This window comes from Poromitra crassiceps, assembly GCF_964638095.1.
Source record: "Poromitra crassiceps genome assembly, chromosome: 3".
In the NCBI taxonomy this organism is placed as follows: Eukaryota; Metazoa; Chordata; class Actinopteri; order Beryciformes; family Melamphaidae; genus Poromitra; species Poromitra crassiceps.
In genome coordinates this window covers 62,568,705-62,590,125 of record NC_139625.1, presented here as the reverse complement: position 1 = coordinate 62,590,125, position 21,421 = coordinate 62,568,705, and the positions used below count along the sequence as shown (strand labels likewise).

Sequence of the window (21,421 nt, the reverse complement as noted above, 5' to 3'; positions counted from 1 at the left end):
GGGGAGAGGAGTGTACTGTACTGCTCTCTAACTGAAGTGTGTATAGAGGTAATATGGGGAGAGGAGTCTACTGTAACTGCTCTAACTGAAGTGTGTATAGAGGTAATATGGGGAGAGGAGTCTACTGTAGCTGCTGTAGCTGAAGTGTGTAAAGAGGTAATGGGGATAGGAGTCTACTGTACTGTAGCTGCTCTAACTGACATGTGTAAAGAGGTAATTATGGTGAGAGGAGTCTGCTGTAACTGCTCTAGGGCTACGTTCACACAGCCATCCTTAGTGCTTGAATCTAATCTTTTCCCCCCTAAGTGACTCAGGTCAGTCTTTTTCATGACTGTGTGAACAGTACAAGTCACATTGAAAGTGACTTTTTTAAAGACGACCTGGGCTACTTTGGCTACGTTCACACAGCCATCCTTAGTGCTTGAATCTGACTTGTTACTCACATCTGATTTTTTGTGTGGCTGTTCACACAGACTTTTTAAAAGTGGCCCATATCAGACCCCAGTGTGAACAGGTCGCGGACCTGAAGTGACCGGCATACACAGAAGAACAACTATAACGTCACACGCAGCACACTGCTGTTCTACGTAAACCCGGAAGAAGACAGCAGTAAACATGGCGGTAGCTGACGATGTTGTTTCATCTGTTGTTTACGGTTTAATTTACAAGTTATCGTGCAGTAGAAGCCAGCGAATACGGGAGCAGATGATAGGAGGAGGAGGAGAAAGAGAGCCAACATTTTAATGATGGCTTTCTGTGGAGCAATAGCTGCTACTTCTTGCTAATACTTATAAGGTCTAAAACCTCACTGTCCCTCCACTGATTAGCTCCCTCACAGCTGTCCTCCATGTTTGTAATCACAATCTGCCCGCTTGGTCCTCCCTCCTCCCGCCAGCGCAGAATAGTGATGAATGTCACTCTGGAATGATGTAAAAGTCACATTGAAGCATTAAGTCAGATATGGGCCAGATGTCCGTTCACACCGGAGTCACATTCCAAAACATCAGATTCGAATCTGATGTTTTTCCACATTTGGAAGTAGCCCAGGTCGTCTTTAAAAAAGTCACTTTCAATGTGACTTGTACTGTTCACACAGTCATGAAAAAGACTGACCCGAGTCACTTAGGTGGGAAAAGATTAGATTAAAGCACTAAGGATGGCTGTGTGAACGTAGCCTTTCAAATGTGGAAAAACATCAGATTCGAATCTGATGTTTTGGAATGTGACTCGGGTGTGAACAGACATCTGGCCCATATCTGACTTAATGCTTCAATGTGACTTTTACATCATTCCAGAGCGACATTCGTCACTATTCTGCGCTGGCAGGAGGAGGGAGGACCAAGCAGGCAGATTGTGATTACAAACATGGAGGACAGCTGTGAGGGAGCTAATCAGTGGAGGGACAGTGAGGTTTTAGACCTTATAAGTATTAGCAAGAAGTAGCAGCTATTGCTCCACAGAAAGCCATTATTAATTTTCTTTATCTCTTTCTCCTCTTCCTCGCTATCATCTGCTCCAATATTCGCTGGCTTCCACTGCACAATAACTTGTAAATTCAACCGTAAACAACAGATGAAACAACATCGTCAGCTACCACCATGTTTACTGCCGTCTTCTTCTGGGTTTACGTAGAACAGCAGTGTGCTGCGTGTGACGTCATTGTTGTTCTTCTGTGCATGCGGCTCACTTCAGGGCTGTGACCTGTTCACACTGGAGTCTGATGTGGGCCACTTTTAAAAAGTCTGTGTGAACAGCCACACAAAAAATCAGATGTGAGCAACAAATCTGATTCAAGCACTAAGGTTTACTGTGTGAACGTAGCCTAAAGATCTGAGAACAATGAGTGAGCCAGGTTTTCATGATTTGATTGCACAGTGAATTCTTATCAGTGTTTAAGGAGAGCGCTGTTGTAAAAGTGATTCTGACATCTCTGTGTGTCACTGGCTTCTCTGGAGTCAGTATCCTTCTCCCTGTTTCCCCCAGTGTTTCCTTTCACATTTATTAACTGACAGCATTGGTCAGCATAACGTTTTCTGCCTGTAGGCCTATTATATAGCATTGGCAAAAACACAAGCAGTATACAAATAGGCTGTCAAGGAACTACTGGTAGCACTTTACATTACAGCTTAGTGACAACATGATAATATGGGTAATAGTGTGATAATAAAGATGTAATAATTATGTAAAAGCTGTGTTTCATCTTAAAAAAGGAACACCTCACCCTATAAGATCAAACGTTACATTTTCCTGTCACCTGTAGTGTTATTTATCCATCTAGATCGCTTTGTGAGAATATGTAAAACATGCCATAGCTATATTTATTTATTTATTATGTAACATTTTCTTGTTTGGGAAGGAGCGCTTCGGACTATTGTTTGTTTGAGGTGCTCCTTGATAGAGAGGAATTCGCTTTTGGTCATGCTCTGTACTAGTAGGAGGCGTGCTCTGTACTAGGAGGCGTGCTCTGTAGGGGCGTGCTCTGTAGAAGAAGAGACGAAGAACAGGACGACTAGTTTTTGCGTCATCAGAAACGGACAGTGTTGTTGTTCCTGAAATGTGTGTAAGTTAACGACGTGTACGCTCGTTTTAGCTTATTCGCCGTCTTTTGAAACCAAGACTTATTACAAAAAAATGTGAGTATGGAGATTCCCTTAAAGCTTTTATGCACGATATGCATTACAGATAATGGATTAACGTCAGGCCAGTAATGCAGCCAGCCAAAGTTACCGTTAGCCTTCAATGCTAGTTTGATTTAAACATGTCTGCTCATTATTTCTGTGCCTTTTCAGGGCTGATTACTGGAAATCACAGCCGAAGAAATTCTGTCAGTACTGCAAGTGTTGGATAGCAGACAATAAGCCTGTGAGTAGTTCAAAACATCAATAATGTTGCTGGGCTCATATGATAATATGACTTCTCGTTGTGAAGCAAGTGTTTGTTTGTCATCATGTTTGTTTTCCTCTGCAGAGTGTTGAGTTCCATGAAAGAGGCAAGAACCACAAAGAAAATGTTGCTGCAAAAATTGCTGAGGTATCATTCATTGCAATCCTTACAACATTTCTTTCTTCTTTGTAACCGGGGTGTATCAATCCAGAAGTCAAGAGTGCATTGCTGAACAAATCTTAGTTTTACTGATTATGAACTCCAGGATATGGCATAATCATTTGAACTGCATGAAATATATAAATTCAATTCAATGATTGTGAACTGAATGTTAGATTCACTATAACCCTGTATGTTTTGGCAGTGTAAGGACAGTTATGTGTGCATTTTACATTTGTCATGACCCATCAACCTGTCAAACAGCTGATATTACAGATCTGTTAAATCTGTCTGCATTTAATTTAAGACTCCTGCTATTCAAGAATGAATTTGTTTCCCACTTTACTTTCAAATTCAATCTCAAACCACTTGAATTCAATTTTAGTGTATTCACAAATTCAGAATTAAGCCTGTCCATGCAGAGCCTTAGTTTGTTCATACATACACATGCACAATACATAGGCTTGCAGTTGGCATACACAAGAATATACATACAGTATACTATGATAGTCAGTAGGGGTCTCTGTTGCACAGAACAGGCATGGCCTGCAATGAACAAGAACAACTTGGCACTGTTCTCAGGACTGGCAAGAGAGATACGTTTCAGGGCATAACACTCTCATGCCAAAGTTGTCTTCTTACTGGTTATCAATACCTGCCATTCATCATCTCACATCTTCCTTGCTGCAGATTAAAAAGAAGAGCATCGACAAGCTAAAGCAGGAAGAAAAAATGTCAAAAGAGTTTGCAGCGATGGAGGAAGCTGCAATGAAGGCATATCAGGAAGATATGAAGAGGATGGGAATAGAGCCAGGTATTTGTGTGATTTTTCTTCTGATAAATGATCTGTTGACTTTGTTAGAGCAAAGTAGGCTGCTCAAGAGGAACTTTTGCTGTTTGATCGCATTTTAATGTATTTTTTTGTATTGGGATTGGTTTCCCCAGACCCAACACCCCCTCAGGCACAGCCCCAGCTACAGCCAAAGCCACAGCCACAGGTGCAGCAGCAGCCCAGAAGACAAGAAAAGACAAAAAAGCATGCAAGAAAGGAGTCTAAAGCCCCCGCCAAATCAGAGACTTGGGTGGAAGGAAAGTCACATGATGGACACACATACTACTACAACACTGTAACCAGAGGTGAGCATAACCTTTACATCAACTTATTGCCCTGATATTTTCATACTTTTAGGTCATATGTATTTATATGTAGTTTTTTATCTCTACTGTGACTGCTGCGCTGCATACTTGCACTAAGTAAAATTCCTCCTTTTGTAATCTGATTACTTACTGTATGTGGCTAGTGAACCTTAAATGATTCTGTACTATTACAACTAGGGATGTTCATTTTGAAAAATTTCCATAATCGAAAATCGGGGAAAATTAACGATCAATTATCGATTATCGATCATATTAATAATAATATATATATATTTTTTTTACCAAATGAATGCCTATGGCAGAAAATACGAAAGACAACGTGTTCTCCTCAATGAACTCTTTATTTCAATGTGTCTCCTCTCCAACACTCTGCTGTCCCCGGCGCATGCCGGTGTGAATTGCCCATGTTTAAAACAGTTTTGTTGGCACAAAGGCCCGTGCCCAGCCAGAAAACTAGAGACTATATGAAGCTCCACCTCACGTTAGTCGACTGTGCAATGGAGTGGGGCGAGGAGGAACGAATTCCACCCAAACCTAGTCAGAATTTTTTTTTTATAACAAAATCGATAAAAATTCCACATGATCGATTCCATTCCTTAACGATCAATTATCGATTTTCGATAACTGATGAACATCCCTAATTACAACAGAATCTCGGTGGGAAAAGCCAGAGGGCTTCCAGGGAGAAAGCTCAGACTCTGCACAGCATGGACAGAACCAGGTACTTTCTCATCAATCTTTGGTTGTCACACATTACTTGTTTCTTTCTTTCACTATTTACCTATTTTAATGGACTTTAGCCTCTGGTGTTGGTTGCTTATTACATATATTTAGATATGAAGTGACATCTTTCAGCCTTCCAGTGATGGTGTGTGCTCACTGTTTTTCCCTGTAGAGTTCGTCGGGCTGTACTTGGATGGAAGCCGCCAGTCCTGATGGTTATACCTACTATTACAACACAAAGACTGGAGGTGAGTTCAGCCTCAGCCGCAGATGACAAAAGCTTAAAAAGACAAATAAATTAACAACTGTCTATATTTTTTAAAGCACCAAATGATTATTACTTGATTTTAAATCCCAGTTGAGTTTACTTGATATGCTATGCACTTTGCTCTCTTTCTGGAGTCCATTTCACCTTCTGCTATTCTTCTCTCCATCTTTCTCCAAAGAGTCCAGCTGGGAGAGGCCAGCGGACTTTCCCTCAAAGGAGGTAACTGGATCCAAATCTGGCTCTGGGTCCAGCAGAGAAGGAGAGAGTCAGGAAGGAGAGGGCCAGGAGAAGTCATCTACCCCTCAGCCGGAGCCTCCCTCAGGGGGAGAGGAGAGTTCCAACGGAGCTCAGCTGTCCAAGGAGGCTGAAGACAATGAAGAAGCCAGCCAACAACCAAAAGTCCCCAAAATCAGCTTCAAGGTAAGAAGACTCACATCAGCGAATGAGAATTTAGTCAACAAGAACTGTAACTTAGGGCATCCGGGTAGTCTAGCGGTAGATTCCCTGCCTACCAACATGGGGGTCGCAGGTTCGCACCCCCGTGTTACCTCCGGCTTGGTCGGGCTTCAATACAGGCACGATTGGCTGGTGTCTGCGGGTGGGAAGCCGGTTTGGGGGTATGTGTCCTGGTCGCTGCACTAGCGTCTCCTCTGGTCGGGCGGGGCGCCTGGTCGGGGTGGAAGGGAACTGGTGGGAATAGCATGATCTTCCCAGTTCCCACATGCTACGTCCTGCTGGTGAAGCGCCCCCTGTCAGGTGAAAAGAAGCAGCTGGCAACTGCGCATGTGTCGGAGGAAGCATGGTGCTAGTCTCAGCTCTCCCCAGATCGGCAGAGGATGGAGCAGCGACCGGGCCAGCAGGGGGGAAAATTGGCCAAGTACAATTGGGGAGAAAATGGGGGGGAAACAACAAGAAGAAGAACTGTAACTTCATAGTGTTATGATTCTATGAACATGATCCTCGGACCACACAGGTTATCAGTAATATCAATGAGATTTTAGACTCTACTAACAAATGTCCCTGTTTGCTGTTCTCAGAAAAGAAAAGCAGACACCGAGCCCTCAGAAAAGGAGGGAGAAGATGAAGTGAGTGATGATGCTCAGAAAGAGGACGGTGAAGAGAAGAAAGGAGAGCAAGAGGTCCAAAGCACAATGGCTGAACCCGAGGAGAAGAAAGAGATAGAGAAGGCACAAGCCAAGAGGACGAGGAGAGCCAACCCGTATGGGATCTGGGAACAGATTCAGGAGGTGGAGGACCCATAGTAAGTGTTTGATTGTTTCATCATGCTTATGGTTTTATAGTGAATTATATAATGTGATCTTAATGTTGGCATGTTTTAACTGTTTGTGCCGATCTGTCTGCCTGTATAGTCTGTCTTAACTTGCATGGTGCCCACTGCTTTGGCTTGCTACATGTTATATTTACTTCTATTTTTATTTGCTTGTGTGTTTTATTGTTGGTGTTTGTTTTGAATGGCTATCTTAAGTTCTGGCCAAGGGACATCGGTTGAAAATTAGCCGTTTGGCTAACACTGGCATGTTTACAGTAATGTTAATTAATGTGCACTGTCCCTCAAATAAATAAATACAAAATACAAATCAGCAGATTTGATTTTCTAGTCTACAGATGTGGCATTCAGAGACAGGATAACATTTTTCTGTTTTCTTACCTTTCCAGTGTGAGTGTGGACCTGCAGTTGCCCCAGGTGGATGGAGGTGCTGCCAGCGCTCCAGATGAGTTTCCCCCAGAGCCCAAACCCAAGTTCAAGGAACGCACCATCACCTCCCTTGGAGAGGAAGGTGGACCCACTTCGTTCAGGAAGAGCAAGACGCAGAATGGCAAATCCAGGAGTATCCGACAAAGGGTCGAAGACGACTGACCCAAACACATGCACTTTGTCAAATTTACAGCCAGTGTGATGAGAATTCTGACTTTTAATATGTGAAATAAAACATCTACACAGGTGAAAAGTGGCTGTCAGGGAGCTTTGACATTTGGATGCGCTGCTTGGGTCTTTGAAGGCTATGCTGTATTAGGATGTGGGGTTTTTTAAACCCAAGATGTATTAACCTGACTGCCAGACGGGGGCGGTATGCTACACATGTTTTTGTTTTGTTTTTTTTGCTTCCATCCTCTAGTCTAGTCAGAGGAAAAATTGGCCTTTAGGACTTAAGCTGAGAACTTTGAGTCACAAGGATCCATAATCAAAAACATTTTCAGCCTTGGATACTATCCATTGCCTTCCCTTTGCTCTGAAATTATCAATTTAAAATATATGAGTATAGAGGCGTTATCTCCGCCACACAACATTGTAAACTCTCCAATCTGCTAATCCTACTACTATAATTTTATTAATGTAAATATAATTCTCCTGTGGTCTGTTACGTCCAGACATACAGTACATTATACAGAGCAATTGTGATAGAGATTTCTGGATTGCCCTCCTTCCTCCCCTCCCATATTTGTATTGTTTTTTTTACTGGTGTAATTTATGTAAAGCTAGTAAGGCATCCTTGTTGAACATTGGTCATGTAAAGTAAATGATTGTCATATTTTCTTAGCATGAAAAGAGGTGATTAAAGGGGGGATGTGATCTCTATGATTGATGATTGACAGCAGACTGATCTCATTCAAGTCATTTTATTCTATGAAATATAATGCATTTCAATACAGGATTATAATTTATTTCACTAAAACAGCCACTAGATAAAATAATTCCTGGTCAGCTGGCACACACGCAGAGGGTGTGCCATGCTGGGGGTGAACTGATAGGTGTTTTGACACACCCACACTGGCAAGGGACCATTGAGGATAAATACTAAATAAATAACATTCAAGTCTGTTTACATCCCCATGTCCAAGTCAACAAAGACACAGGAGCTTCAAAGCTAGGATTTGGGCTCTTGCTAGCACTGCATCATCAGTCTAATTAATTTCACTTTGTGTCTAGTTAGTAGATCCAGGCTCAAGCTCACAGAATGGAGAGGCACCATAGAGGTTTGATTCTCACTGGGGCCAGCGGTGCTCAAGGCATATGCAGTCATGGTAGTGTGGTATGGATGTAACTAGCCTGGGTAAACCCATCCCCCACGTGACCTGCTCTCAGACCTGTTCTCAGTCACTGGGAACTGAGAGAGCAGGTCACGTGGGGGCTGGGTTTACCTAGGCTAGGATGTAACCACCAAACGGCACATACTGTTGATCTAGAATAGATGCTTGGCTCACAGACTGTCACACACAGTAACCGGCTCCAGTCCAGACTGCGTTCAGTTAACAGTAGATTCTGATGGGCGTCAATCCGCAGACTGTCCAGGCTCGGGCCGCTTCAGGCTACTGCTCTCCACCAGCTCCAGAAGAGCCTCCCTCTCTGCGTGGTCAAGAACGTCAGAGATCAGCTCATCGAGGGCCTCCCTTCCTCTCATGAATTCCTAAATGTGAGCCAGAACAGATGTGATGTGAGCCAGAACAGATTTAAATGTGAGCCAGAACAGATGTGATGTGTACACGTAACAAAAGAGGTTCAAAACAAATCATGGGGCGGGTTTCATCACCTATCTCACGAGTGAAGTTGTATGATGGCTTCTGGTGAAAGATTAGATGCACCCATAAAGGAAAGCTTTACATACAGTATAGGGCTGGGTATTGGCAAGGGCCCCACGATATGATACGCATCACGATACGATTGTGTCACACGATATATTGCAATACCCTACATCATTTCCAGCAAATTTGAAAATAGAGCTGAAAATACAAATTGCTGTGTACCACCCAGGTGGTGTAATAATATGTACATCACATTATATTGATAACTCAGTGGACAAAATTGTGTCAAAACTATTTAATTAAAAAAAAACATTCCAATTTGTTAGAACAGTATGCAAATTTGCAGTTGCACACTGTAATACTGAACACACTGAAATAAAAAAATTAAGTGAATATTGTGTCACTCAACACACGGCTGTGCAAAAAATCAATACAGCGATATATCATGATATTTTTCTAAAATATCGATACAGTATTGCGGAAAAAAATATCACAATATATTGCTGTATCAATTTTATTCTACAGCCCTAGTATAGTTAAATATACAGACAGAGAAACAGGTTTCTACATAGGTGCTCTCCCAAAATCACACAAAAGGAAATGTCAGACCTTATGTATTTGCCCGTTTTAATTTTCGTGGTGGAAAATTACACGTAAAGCAAAGCATGACAAGCATAAAATGTAGTACAGGTTTGGCAGTTTGATTGATCCTGTGTAGAGTTTGGAGGGACACTGACACGCTCTCACCTTGATGTCTCTGGTGACGTAGCTGGTTCTGTGGTCTGTGACGCGATCCTGGCTGAAGTTGTAGGAGCGAATCCTCTCTGCCTGGGAACGGGTGCCCACCTGGGGTTTAAGGACAGACAATAATCAACTAGGTTAAGATGTATCCAAACAGCAGAGAATGTGTAAATACCAAAGTTGCCATGGGTGTTCACTTTAGTCACCTGCTGCTTTCGCGCTGTGTGCCTCTGCTCAGACTCTTTACCAATCATGCTCTGGTAGAGGCGGGTCTTCAGCATGCGCATCGCTGTGTCTCGGTTCTGGAGCTGAGAGCGAGACTGCTGACACTCCACTGTAGTACCTGGGGGAAGTAACCATGGACACAGATGGCAACAAGGCCTGACATATAGAGCTCAACAGTCACGGTTCCAGAAAAGTATTTCCCTGTTCATATTCTGCAATGAGATTTCGATTATTAGCCATAATATCCTAACCACCCAAGTTAGACTTACCACGGGTTCTGAAACGATGGTATATATGTTCCTGTAGAAGCCACAGATCTGTATAGCATCCTTGTTTATTCTTAAAAAAAGATTATTCGATTTCATGGAGAAGTACTACACTACCCACAATTCCACAATGTAATATCGACGTCTTTGATTGGTGGAGCTCACTGTACGATCGTCTGTGACTGGTGGAGCACACTGGTTGCTAGAATGCTAGGGCACTATTAAATAAATAGATATAAATATGATATATACATATCTCTGGCTAGGCTACTATGAACGTAGGTCACAGCTTGCTAAATAAAAGGGCTCAAACTGCACTAAGTGACTGAAGGTATATTATCGAAGCTATTATGAGTCACGCTACTTTCAACACCGGCACCCGTTTTGAAATCTGTTAACCGGTTTGTTCAGATTAATGCTCAGGAATGTGTCCCTTTTCTATGATCATGTCTATGGAACGAATAGAGTACTGCAGGGATGATGTATTTTTGTAGGCTTACTCAGAAGTCCCCACACTCCCTGGCTCTTAGGGGGGAAAGGCAATGGGATTTGTTTACGGGAACTTCAGCTAAATGCATGAAATAAGGTCTGTGGTTAAGTTTGTGTTCAGCAAGATCATCTTCACAAGGACCACTTTTATGATTTCTGAAGCGTTTCCTGAAAATTGTGTTTAAAAAAAACTCATACACTTCGAAAATCATAAAGGGAGTCCCATTTGTGAAGATTATCTTGCTGAACACAAACTTCGTAGTTTCATAAACTTTTTTAATTAATTAATTACATTTTAATTAATTTACAGCACAAACTAATATAGAAGTCAGTCATTATGAAGGGTTCATAATGACTGACTTCTATATTAGTTTGTAAACCCAGTCACAGTTTTGAAAGTAAGCGCATATTGGTAAGAAATCATCAAAATATTTCTGTTCTGCATGCATGTTTTACCTGTGGGAAGATGAACTATGCGCACAGCGCTGTCTGTTGTGTTAACACTTTGGCCTCCAGCACCTCGTGATCGGAACGTGTCGATCCGCAGGTCCTTTGGATCAATGCTGACGTCAAGCTACAAATTATACAAAGAGAGTTTTAACTAACACTCACAATACACAAAGGACAAGAGAAATACACCACTTTAATCAAGCTGGTCACAAACATAGTAGTCCAGCAATCAGAAAAGCAGTGTGACATAAGCGCGATTCACACTGGACTAGTTAAGCTCATACAGCTTTCTCTAACCTCCTCCCTTACGTTGCCATGCTTGCTGTTTTTATCTGTTTGAGTATGTTCTTCGAGTAAAATAGAGACTTTGTGAATGTGCCGCACGAAACACAGATGAGGTGGTGGTGGTGGCTGGTGGGTAATTACATGCGGTCCCCAGGTAATACTAGTTCCGTACGAATAGGGCTACAAAGAGAGGCAAACATGCATAGATACAAAGTAATAGACTGGCAGTGTGCAGTGTACTGTACCTGGATGGGCTGAGGCAAGACGATGACGGTCATGGTTCCAGTGTGGATGCGCTGCATCCTGGAGGAGAGGCCCACCTCTGGGATCCGCTGCACCCGGTGTGTGCCTCCCTCATGCTTCAGATGTCGGTACACATTCTGCCCTGCTATTCTCACCGCTGCATGGTGCAGGCCACCTGAGGGGCACAATCAGTTTGAAGTGAAACTCCACATATACTGTATGAACATGAACAGTTATCCTTCAAAGCAAGAAATAAGAAGAAGAACCGGTCGGACAAACCCATCTTTATTTGTCATACAGACAACCACAACACATGCCTGCATTGCAGCCACACACACATCCATGCTGCCGGTGGCTGGTGATATCCAGTCTCTGCTTGTTTAACCCAGACAAGGCATGTCCTTCCTCCGAGGGACAGCCAGGAGGAGCAGTGGTCAGCTTAAGCTGTAATTACAGCACCCGGGAACCATCTTTATCATCGTCGACACTTGTTGCATGTTCTTAATGGGGGGTTCATATATGGAGGAAACGTTTTCTCCATATATGAACCCCCCATTAAGAACATGCAACATGCCCTTTTCACGAGATAGCCCACCTGGGCACCGAAGACAGGCAGGAATCAAACCCAGAACCTTCTTGCTGTGAGGAGACAGCGGTACCACTGCGCCACCGTGCCACCAACGAGAGCAAAGACTCTCATGATGCCATAAATAGGCAAATGCTGGAAGCTGATTTTGAACACAAGGACAACATTAAAAAGAAAACACACATTTTAAATCTAAATGCTGAAACAGATATTTTAGGAGTAAATAAATTCAGTCCAGTTCATTATCAATAAAGCAGATCCAGGTTCTGTGTGTGTTAACATCATCACAGATGAGAGGCTCAGACAAGTTGTCTGGATCCATCTCATGTTCACAAGTGTTCAAGACAAATCAAATGAGCAGGGTGACAAATGTCTTGAACCTGGTGATAGCAGGCATATAAATATAACACCATACCAGGAAAATCATCCCTTTGTCCTCCATTTTACTAAGAGTCAGACTAGCGGGGCAGAGAGGAATAAGCCTTACCATACTCTGCAGGTGTGTAGTTGAAAACCTCAAAGTCCCAATTCTTGTAACTGGCAAATCCCTGGTACATGTCAAACATTTCTCTGGTGAACTGCTGACAGATGTCACCTGAAACCACAGGTAAGGAATCGGATGTGGAGTGTTACAGAGAATATTTTGTGATCCATGTATGCACAGGTCCATTACAGTATTTTTGGTCTAGTTGTCACTTTGGAAGGTAGCCAGCCTCATTCGGTTACATTCTTGAAACTACCAGGAAAATAAATTGGTGGGCAAAATTTGAACTGGGGGTGAAAAAAGAAATTCTTCAGTCTCAGTTTAGAGGGTTAAAAGCAGAATTATTAATATCATTGTCATCCTAGTCCCAACCGGTACATGTTAAATAGACCTTACCTCCTGTTGTCCGTCCTGCTACGACCTCCAGAAGAACATTAGCAGAGTCATGTGGGTCACTGGGAACAAGAGTTTTGATCAACTGGAGAGAAGGAAAAAATACACTCCACATTAACACCAGAATCTTCAGCAGTCCATCCATCAGGGTCAGAAATTAACGGGGCTCGGGGGCAAATGACGTTAAAAAAAAAAGTCTTAACTTGCCCTTAGAATCTGGATGGGGCTTAATAATTCACTTTCTGTATTTTAACATTACTCTGTATTTGCAAAGCATGTCTGGATTTTGTTCTGTATTTGCAAAGCGCACCTCAGAATGGCCAGCTAGACATTTGATGCCATACCTGCACAACCCCTGCCCACTCCTCCTCCTATTTACCTCACACAGGCAGTGCAAGCTGGCCAGCTAGTTCCCTAGCTATGAAGCTTTTTTTTGAAATACACAAACCACCCGCTGAGTCACAAAACAGATCAAAATTAAATAGAAACAGTCGCTGTGCTGACCCTCTTTCGGTCTTCCCAGGGCCTAAAAAAGCTGTTTACTATTGTGGGTTGTAGGATGGACTGGATAGCAAGTAATGACATGTACCAACAGTACATCTGGACACGATAGGAATTAGAATTTTTAACTGTGATTGTTTATGAACTTTTAGAAATAAAATATGCTTGGATAAGAGTAATTATTAATAAAAAAAAAAAGCCCTTGTTAAAACCCTACCCTGCCATCCATATACATGTTCCATCAGGTACCCACACTCTACCCTGCCATCCATATACATGTTCCATCAGGTACCCAGACTCTTACATCTTTTCTGAAGGCTACAATCCTGTGGGAGATCTGTGCTTCTTCCTCTTTCAGCAGCTGGGTCAGCTGCTCGTCTTCCTCTCTGCTTCCCGCTGTACCTGCAGTCAGGGGGAACGCAAAAACAGGGTATCTACAGGTTTTTGAGAACCAAATGTAAGAATTTTTAAACACAATTTCAATACTACCCAGTATTACATTTAAGAGCAATTTAAATAAACAAATTGGCAAAACTAGCTAATTTTCAATTTAACATGAAAGTTCTGACAATAAACTTGTCAAAAAAAGTTTGGAAACTTGTGTTTGGATGATCATATCTCTGCTGTTACTGTATCCTCGGTATTATATCTTATCTTATTGGACAGCCTGTTCGTGTACCTACAACACTGTCTCATTTTAAGGATCCTGCATTTGTGGAATGAGCAGCACAGCTGAATATGCGAGTAGCGCTGATGTCAAGTGTAAAATTGCCCTACCGATGTCAAACAGTGTATCCTCCTGTTGTTGGTATTGCCTCTATTGTCTTGAGTTGTTTGGGGGTTTGGATGATTGATCTCTCTATCAGTAACAAGGAACAAACAAGACATATTGGCACTTTTTTGTCGCACTACTTGCATAATTTAGATACTCTTCAAGGAAAAAGAGAAACGATCAAATTCCATCCCTCATGAAAACTATAATACTGCTATAGGGATTTCTGCAATACAGTGAGTTATAATAGACATTGTCCTACTTTATGGTGTTTTTGTTTTCCTCTGGCATACTAAATTACTCTATTTTTTCCTGAAGTACCTGTATATTTTAAAGTTTTAGAAGGGTGTACAGTGTATGTATCTACTAGTACTATTAGCTTTCTGTATTTTTGTTAAAGATTGTAAAAGAGAATGACACAACTTTTGACAGTTTGTTTGATAGCTTGGCCCAATACCACCCTCTTGTGGTTGAGTCAGCAACTCACTGACAAATAGACAGACACAAATGAATAAATAGATAGATAAATAAATAGATACAAAAAATATTCCTCACTGTGCAGAAGAGATAAGACTTCCTCTAGGTCTTTCAAAGCATACTGGATGCTCTGAAAGATATTTGCCACAGGCTGCAGGTCAGTGTGTTTCCTCGCCAGCTCTTTGCGGTCTGCATCGCTGAGAAACACATGCTGTAACTTGTGGCTAAGCTCTCCGTGTTCCTTCACGAGCTGCAGAAGATATCTCTGAACACACTCGTTCCTGTTTAGATCTCCTAACGTTAGGTCGCTGCTGTGACAGGAGCGTCTGCTCACATACTGCACACTGCTGTGTCCTGCCACTGTCCTCCATCCTCCTCTAACAACACGGCTGCACCTGATCCACTGACGACCAAGCATTTGACTACATTGAATAAACTGCGATAACTGTAGGTAAAATGTCAACAAACGTGTCGTGTACGGTCACTTTGGTAACGTTACTCAGTCAGGAGGGTCAGGAGTCATGAGTAGAGGAAGACCAGGAAGTGAATCAACAAAGGATGTTCATGAAGTGAACACTGGGAGTTGTAGTTTGATTCTGCGGCACTTGTGCTTGTGGGCAGAACTGAATCGTCAACACAGACTTATCAACATGTTCATTAGCATGATGTTGCGGGGAATTTGTATTTATTTATTTATTTATTTATTTATTTATTTATTTATTTATTTATTTATTTATTTATTTATTTATTTATTTATTTATTCGTTCATTCGTTCATTTGTTTATGTATTCATTCATTCCTTTATATACATTTATTTATTTATTTATTTAGCCTATTTGACTTGATTTGTTTTGTCACTCAGTCAGTCAGTCAGTCAGTCAGTCAGTCAGTCAGTCAGTCAGTCAATCAGTAAATCAATGCGACATGGGGGAGTTGGGGGTCTCGTAAACGGAAACACACACGGTAAGCACGGTCCCCGCCCCCATTTGATGGTAGCACATCAGCAGGTTCACGTTCCAGTTCTCAGTTGTCAGTGAAAAATGTCAAACTCCAGGGCCAGTAAAGATGGTAAGATCTGAGATCATTATTAAACACACAACGTGACATTAAATGATGGCAGCGTGCGTGTTGAGCAAGATGTAGCCTAGCAATGAAGAAATTATACTAACTGATCAGGAGCCTGCCTACCTGTTAGAACTGTTTCACTTTGAGCCTGCAGCTGTTATCAGTCATGCTAGCTTAAATGTGTTACAATTGAATTAAAAATACGTGTTTCAGGAACTTGTAGCCTATTAACATTGAATGGACATTTTGAATCCAATTTGCTAGAGTTGACTTCTTGCCTGCTAGCTTATGCTTGTAAGGTGATAGATAACCTTTGTTTACCATGTTGTTTCTATCTATCTATCTATCTATCTATCTATCTATCTATCTATCTATCTATCTATCTATCTATCTATCTATCTATCTATACTGTGACAATGAGAAGATAACCTTTGTTTCCTGACCCATAGAAACCCCTGAGAAGCCTGAGTTTTCATTAGCGAAGGCACTGGAGGATGTCAGCCAGCAGGGATATGCCCAGATGGTGGCTCTCCAGGAGAAACAGCTGGAGCTCAGCTCCCTCCAGGTTCATCTGGCTAATAATTCACTGTATAGGCTCAAGCTAGCACTAGCTAGTCTGAATACACATTGTCTTCACATTGATTCGCCTTTTTCATCTTGTGTCTAAAGGGAAGGAAGTAACACAGGTGCAAGCAGAACAGTAGAGTGTTTCCAACTTCCAATCCATTTGGTGATTTGAGGGGGGTGTCCTCGTTAATGTTCTGCTTGCACCTTACTTTCTGCCTTTTAGATACAAAATGGGTGAATTGGGTTGGAAGTGAAAAAGGTTAATTGTGTCCTTCCAGCATTGCTTACTTGCACTAGTACAGTGGGTCTCAAAGTTCAAACTATTTTGGCTTCTTCAGTACCCCCTTGGCCCTTTCCCTGATTTCTGAATCCAAGTACCCCCTGCCCTTTACCAGCCTTTATGACTGCCACACCTTGCTTAGAAAACTGCAAGAGAAAACTATAGCATTCCATATGATGCAATGAATAAATGTTAACCCACCGTCCGAAGAATATAACATTACAAAATAAGTGCTTGAGTGAAAGTGTTGCAAGTAGTCCCTCCTGAGCAGATTTATTTTAATGTTTCATTTATTTTCATGATTCTTCCATTTTTCCATTTTCCCCTTTCTCTCAAGTACCCCCACGTACCCCTAGGGGTACGCATACCCCAGTTTGGGAATCACAGCACTAGCATGCTATAGCTGTTCCCTCTCACCCAGATATTTTAGCATTAATATAGTGGATTTGCAAGAGAAAGAAGTGTGTAACATTATGTGTACATGATATAACGCTACACACAACTAGAGTAGGCCTAATTGTCATAGCTCAGTTATTCTATTACTGCTTCAACAGAGCAGGCCTGTCTGAATGTTTTTAAGAACATTTCTATCAGTATTTCCCTTTCCATTCAGTAGACAAGGCGAGACACTCTGGCTAAAAGAACTGGTACTGGCTACTAAGCGTTTGAGTGTCATGTCATGGTGTAAATATTGTGGCATTTGAAATAATTTGTTTGTTTCAGAGGCCTTTACAATGCAACAAAGAGTCATTTCGGGGGGGATGGCCCATGGCCACAAAAAGTTACTCTTTGGCCACCAAATATCCCATGTAGGTCGCCCACTGTGGCGAGCACACTGCGAGCCTTCACCACCATAATGTTAACCTTACAGTCAGTATACAGTATGAACGCCCTGATTCCTACAGTTACACAAACACCCCAGATTCCCCACGCCTTTTAGTTCAAAATGCTACAAATCCAGCAAACAGGTAACGTTACTGTTAGCCCAACAGTACTGTATGAGTACTGTACTCGTCACATAGCGACCAACTACTGATATGTCGGGGCTAATGAAGTAACATTATGGGTTCACTAATCCTAACTACTCAAACTGCTAATGTGATTACAGAAGAACCACAAACACTAAAGTCGGACTATGAAAAAAACTAACGGCAACGGAAATGTGTGTGTGAATGGAAACAGAGTTGAAATGGCTCGAATATATCACACATCTAAGCATAGAATATATCACACATCTAAGCACATATTGTAATATACTGGGACGGCTCTCAAAAATCAGGTGAGAGATGAACTCAACACACACCTTATTTTGAGAGCACAAGAAGACTACGCAACCGGTTGCAACTTGCAGTGAGCCTAGGTATAACACTGTTATTTGCTGAAAAACTATAAAGTAACATCCCAACTGCATTTGCATCTTAAAGCCACAAGATGGCAAACAAGACTACGGTACTCTATTACAGTCAATAAATTATATAGGTATATTCATTCTGTAAATATCTTTTTATTTATTTAAGTGTCACAGTTAAGGAAGGCTGTGTTAAGTTGTGTTAAATGGCCTTTTCTTGTTTTTACACAAGTTTACAATTTGGCCACCATAAATGTACTTTGGCCACCAAATGTAGGGGCTTGGTGGCGTTTACTTTAATGCGAATGTGTTGTTTTTCCTTTAACAGACCGTTCTCTCAGATGTTGAGAAGAAGCATGAGAAGGCAATGCTGGAGCTGAGATCTAAAGATAGGCAGGTCTTCACCCTGGAGGGCGAGATGGAGCACCTGGAGGGGCAGACAGGCCTCCTGCACGCTCGCTGTGGATCCCTCCACGCCGCCAACACCGAGCTGCGCTTTCTACTGGATGAGGAGGAGCAGAACGCCCGCATTGCACTGGCGGGGTACAACTCCTACCAGAACAAGATGGAGGGTCACAGGATGGCCGTTTTGCACGCAGAGAGCCAGACGGAGGCCCACAAGGAGCTGCAGGAGAAGAGAGCGCTGGTCCGGAGGCTGACACAGAGAAAAGAGACCCTGAAGGAAGATTTGGAGAACCCAAATGGAAGCACTGTGCAGCTGGCGAAGGTGGAGAAAATGAGCTGCTTGATTTGAAACTCCATTCATTTTTGTCCATAGCTCCAGCCTCCAAATGACAATAAGTTTAAAGTCACTTGCAATCATATCGGTATCGGCCAATGTTAGTAATTTTTTAATATATCGATATTGGTCCGATGAGTAAAATAACAGCAATGTTAATTGGTCATCGGTATTGCCCAAATGTTCATATTGAGAGGAAACAATGCGGTACATTTATGATTTATGGGCTTTTCCAAATGTTTTGGAAATAAATAAAGACATAACTTTTTCAAATTAAGTCTTTATATGTGTTTTTCAGTATGTACAAAATTGTATTTCCATAGAGACTTGTTTTTATACAGATCATCGCCATTAGTAAATATCTTTTATCAGCCATAATATCGTCCACAATTTTCTTAACGGTGCATCCCTGATATTCATTGTATTGTGCATTTTGTTGACAGAAAGAGATTGACACTCTGAAGGGGGAGATCTCAGTCCTGAGGAAGGCTGTGTCTGAGAAGAGAGAACGGCTGCTGAAAGAGTTTGGGACTCATAACCAGATAAAGAAAGACATAGAGGTAAGTAAGACAAAGAGAAGGGCTTAAATTATTCTCTTTCTTATCCTGGAAAAAATAATCAGACGATAACCAAGACCAACATCTTTTATTTCATACTTATGGTGGACATGCATAGCACATATTCATTCACCCCTGATTTTATATGATCTTGGAGAAAATAATTTGAATTGATAATTACAAGAAACGTTAATGATCCCTGTGGGTATCTGGGTCATTGTAGCAGCAATAAATAGGATATAGATAAGAATATAACATTACATACATTACGTCATTTGGCAGACGCTTTTATCCAAATAACACATTTTTGTCAGCAATAGAGCAATCAACTATGCAACACAGTCTATGACAACTACAACATCTGAAGGAATAGTGGTAAAGTTAAGTTAGTAATTTTTTTTTTTTAGAGAGAGAAAGAGAGAAAGAAGTTAGTTCAAGAAGGGCCCAGATGGAGCATGAAAAGGTGTGTCTTTAGTCTTTTCCGAAAGATCGGCAGTGATTCAGCCGTCCTGACTGAAGGTGGAAGCTCATTCCACCACTGAGGTGCCAGGCCATGGGTGTCTTTCCCTGGGAGGAAGAGTAGCTCTGTTTTACCAAGGTTGAGCTTGAGGTGGTGGGCAGACATCCAGTCACCAATGTCTTTGAGGCATGCAGAGATGCGAGCCTCGATTTGGGTGTCGGAGGGGGGGAAGGAAAGGAAAAGCTGGGTGTCATCAGCATAGCAGTGATAAGAAAAGCCATGAGATGAGATCACATGGGCAAGAGATCTGATATAGAGAAGGAAAAGTAAGGGGCCCAGGACTGAGCCCTGGGGGACACCGGTGGTAAGAGGGCAGGATCTGGAGAGGGACCCTCTCCATAAGACCTGGTATGAGCAGTTAGAGAGATAGGAAGCAAACCAGGAGAGTGCAGGAGTGTGAGATGCCGAGGTCAGACAGAGTGGAAAGAAGGATTTGGTGGTTGACTGTATCGAAAGCAAGTACTGTATACCAAGTACTGTAGAGTAATACAAGTAATAGCACACATAGCTGTGGGTGTTGTAAAGCCCTTTGGGACCATACATGTAACTGTGATCAAGGGCTATGCAAATACACCTGACTTGACATAATTACAACAGCAGAATCAATTGAAAATAATACATGACAAGAAATGAACATGCAGCATCTTTGCCATGCTATTACATCAATCCAATTAGCTTGTAAGAATTGTAGTGGTGTTGACTATTAACCCTCGCATCACCAGGCTCTCTTTCAAAGGAGAAGAGCCTGATATATGTTACTGCTCAGTTTGTCATCCGGTCGGAGATCTACCAGATCCGGCGGATCTGCAACTACCGTATATCCGGCAGTATATATTTTGGCTCCAGACTAATCGACTATTGACATCTACAGCCATTTGAATTTTACGGATAACCAACACTACCTACCCGTGATTCTAAAATAGAAAACCATGAGTAAAGCATTTGGGAGTTGAATATTGAATATATCGATTAAAACAAGTTTGTATATGTCCACTCCCCAAGATCCATAACAGGCGTTATGAAGCCATCGTAAAGCGTCTCCGCTGCCAGCTGAACAAGGCCCAGGCCAACCACAGGTAATTGCAAGTGCATAAACAACACCAGTGAGAATAGTAACTAAAGTGCAGTATTGTTAAGTATATACAGTTATTTGGGGATGGAGATTTCAGTTAACGTAACAAATGTTTATTAATCAAAATGTCTGTGAACGGGGGGGCAGTCTAAAAACTAAAACTAAAGATATCAAAATGAAGAGATATAATTTGACACTTCTTTTATTCTGCATGTGAAAAACATGCCACATCTCTAAACGCTATAATGGCTGATACCCCCCCCCCCCCCAGTATCCCTATTAAGGGATAACCAACTTGTATTTCTACATCTGAGTTAGTCTGCCACCTAGTGGTTAATCAGTTTAAATCCATTTTCATTTGTTATAACTTTCCATTACATTATAATTTGACAGGTTAAAGGTTAATTAAAATGGCTAATTAAAGGTTCACTAATGTTCCACATATTGTACTCTGCTTCACTAAAGTCTGTGTGCTCTATTCAGGCAAATGACTGGAGAGATCTACCACATGGAGAGACAGATAGCCGCGCTCAAGATGCAGCTGAACTCATCGTAGGACTTAGTGGTCAGTGGTCATCAAACTGTAGTGTCAGCACTGGCTCTTATATATAGATGAGAACTTGATGT

General features: G+C 41.8%; 3 protein-coding genes across 4 annotated transcripts; 2 read left to right on the top strand and 1 right to left on the bottom strand.

Annotated features, from left to right (window-relative positions):
- Positions 1–2,527: 2,527 nt before the first annotated feature.
- On the top strand, positions 2,528–7,683 carry wbp4 (WW domain binding protein 4). Its single transcript, XM_083633897.1, has 10 exons — positions 2,528–2,633; positions 2,790–2,862; positions 2,968–3,030; positions 3,733–3,856; positions 3,988–4,179; positions 4,851–4,921; positions 5,096–5,171; positions 5,370–5,611; positions 6,229–6,452; positions 6,869–7,683. Coding segments are annotated over exons 1-10 (1,269 nt in total). The 5' UTR covers positions 2,528–2,631; the 3' UTR covers positions 7,071–7,683.
- A 564-nt stretch (positions 7,684–8,247) lies between these two features.
- Positions 8,248–15,075, bottom strand: mtrf1 (mitochondrial translational release factor 1). 2 transcript variants are annotated; one of them, XM_083633892.1, is made up of 9 exons: positions 14,725–15,075; positions 13,702–13,799; positions 12,900–12,981; positions 12,507–12,614; positions 11,436–11,608; positions 10,912–11,029; positions 9,682–9,818; positions 9,482–9,580; positions 8,248–8,619 (listed from the first exon to the last, which is right to left on the bottom strand). In XM_083633892.1, the coding sequence occupies exons 1-9, from the start codon at positions 15,062–15,064 to the stop codon at positions 8,485–8,487; spliced, it is 1,290 nt and encodes a 429-aa protein (XP_083490018.1). In that variant the 5' UTR covers positions 15,065–15,075; the 3' UTR covers positions 8,248–8,484. The 2 variants fall into 2 exon arrangements, with proteins under 2 accessions (XP_083490018.1, XP_083490019.1); XM_083633893.1 differs by having other exon boundaries at positions 8,556–8,619; positions 9,472–9,580.
- A 611-nt stretch (positions 15,076–15,686) lies between these two features.
- Positions 15,687–21,350, top strand: ccdc122 (coiled-coil domain containing 122; the record flags this gene model as incomplete). The annotated part of the gene is made up of 6 exons (XM_083633101.1): positions 15,687–15,714; positions 16,161–16,276; positions 18,235–18,633; positions 19,089–19,205; positions 20,725–20,798; positions 21,278–21,350. 6 exons carry the CDS (start codon positions 15,687–15,689, stop codon positions 21,348–21,350), a joined length of 807 nt encoding a protein of 268 aa, XP_083489227.1.
- Between the last annotated feature and the right edge of the window lie 71 nt (positions 21,351–21,421).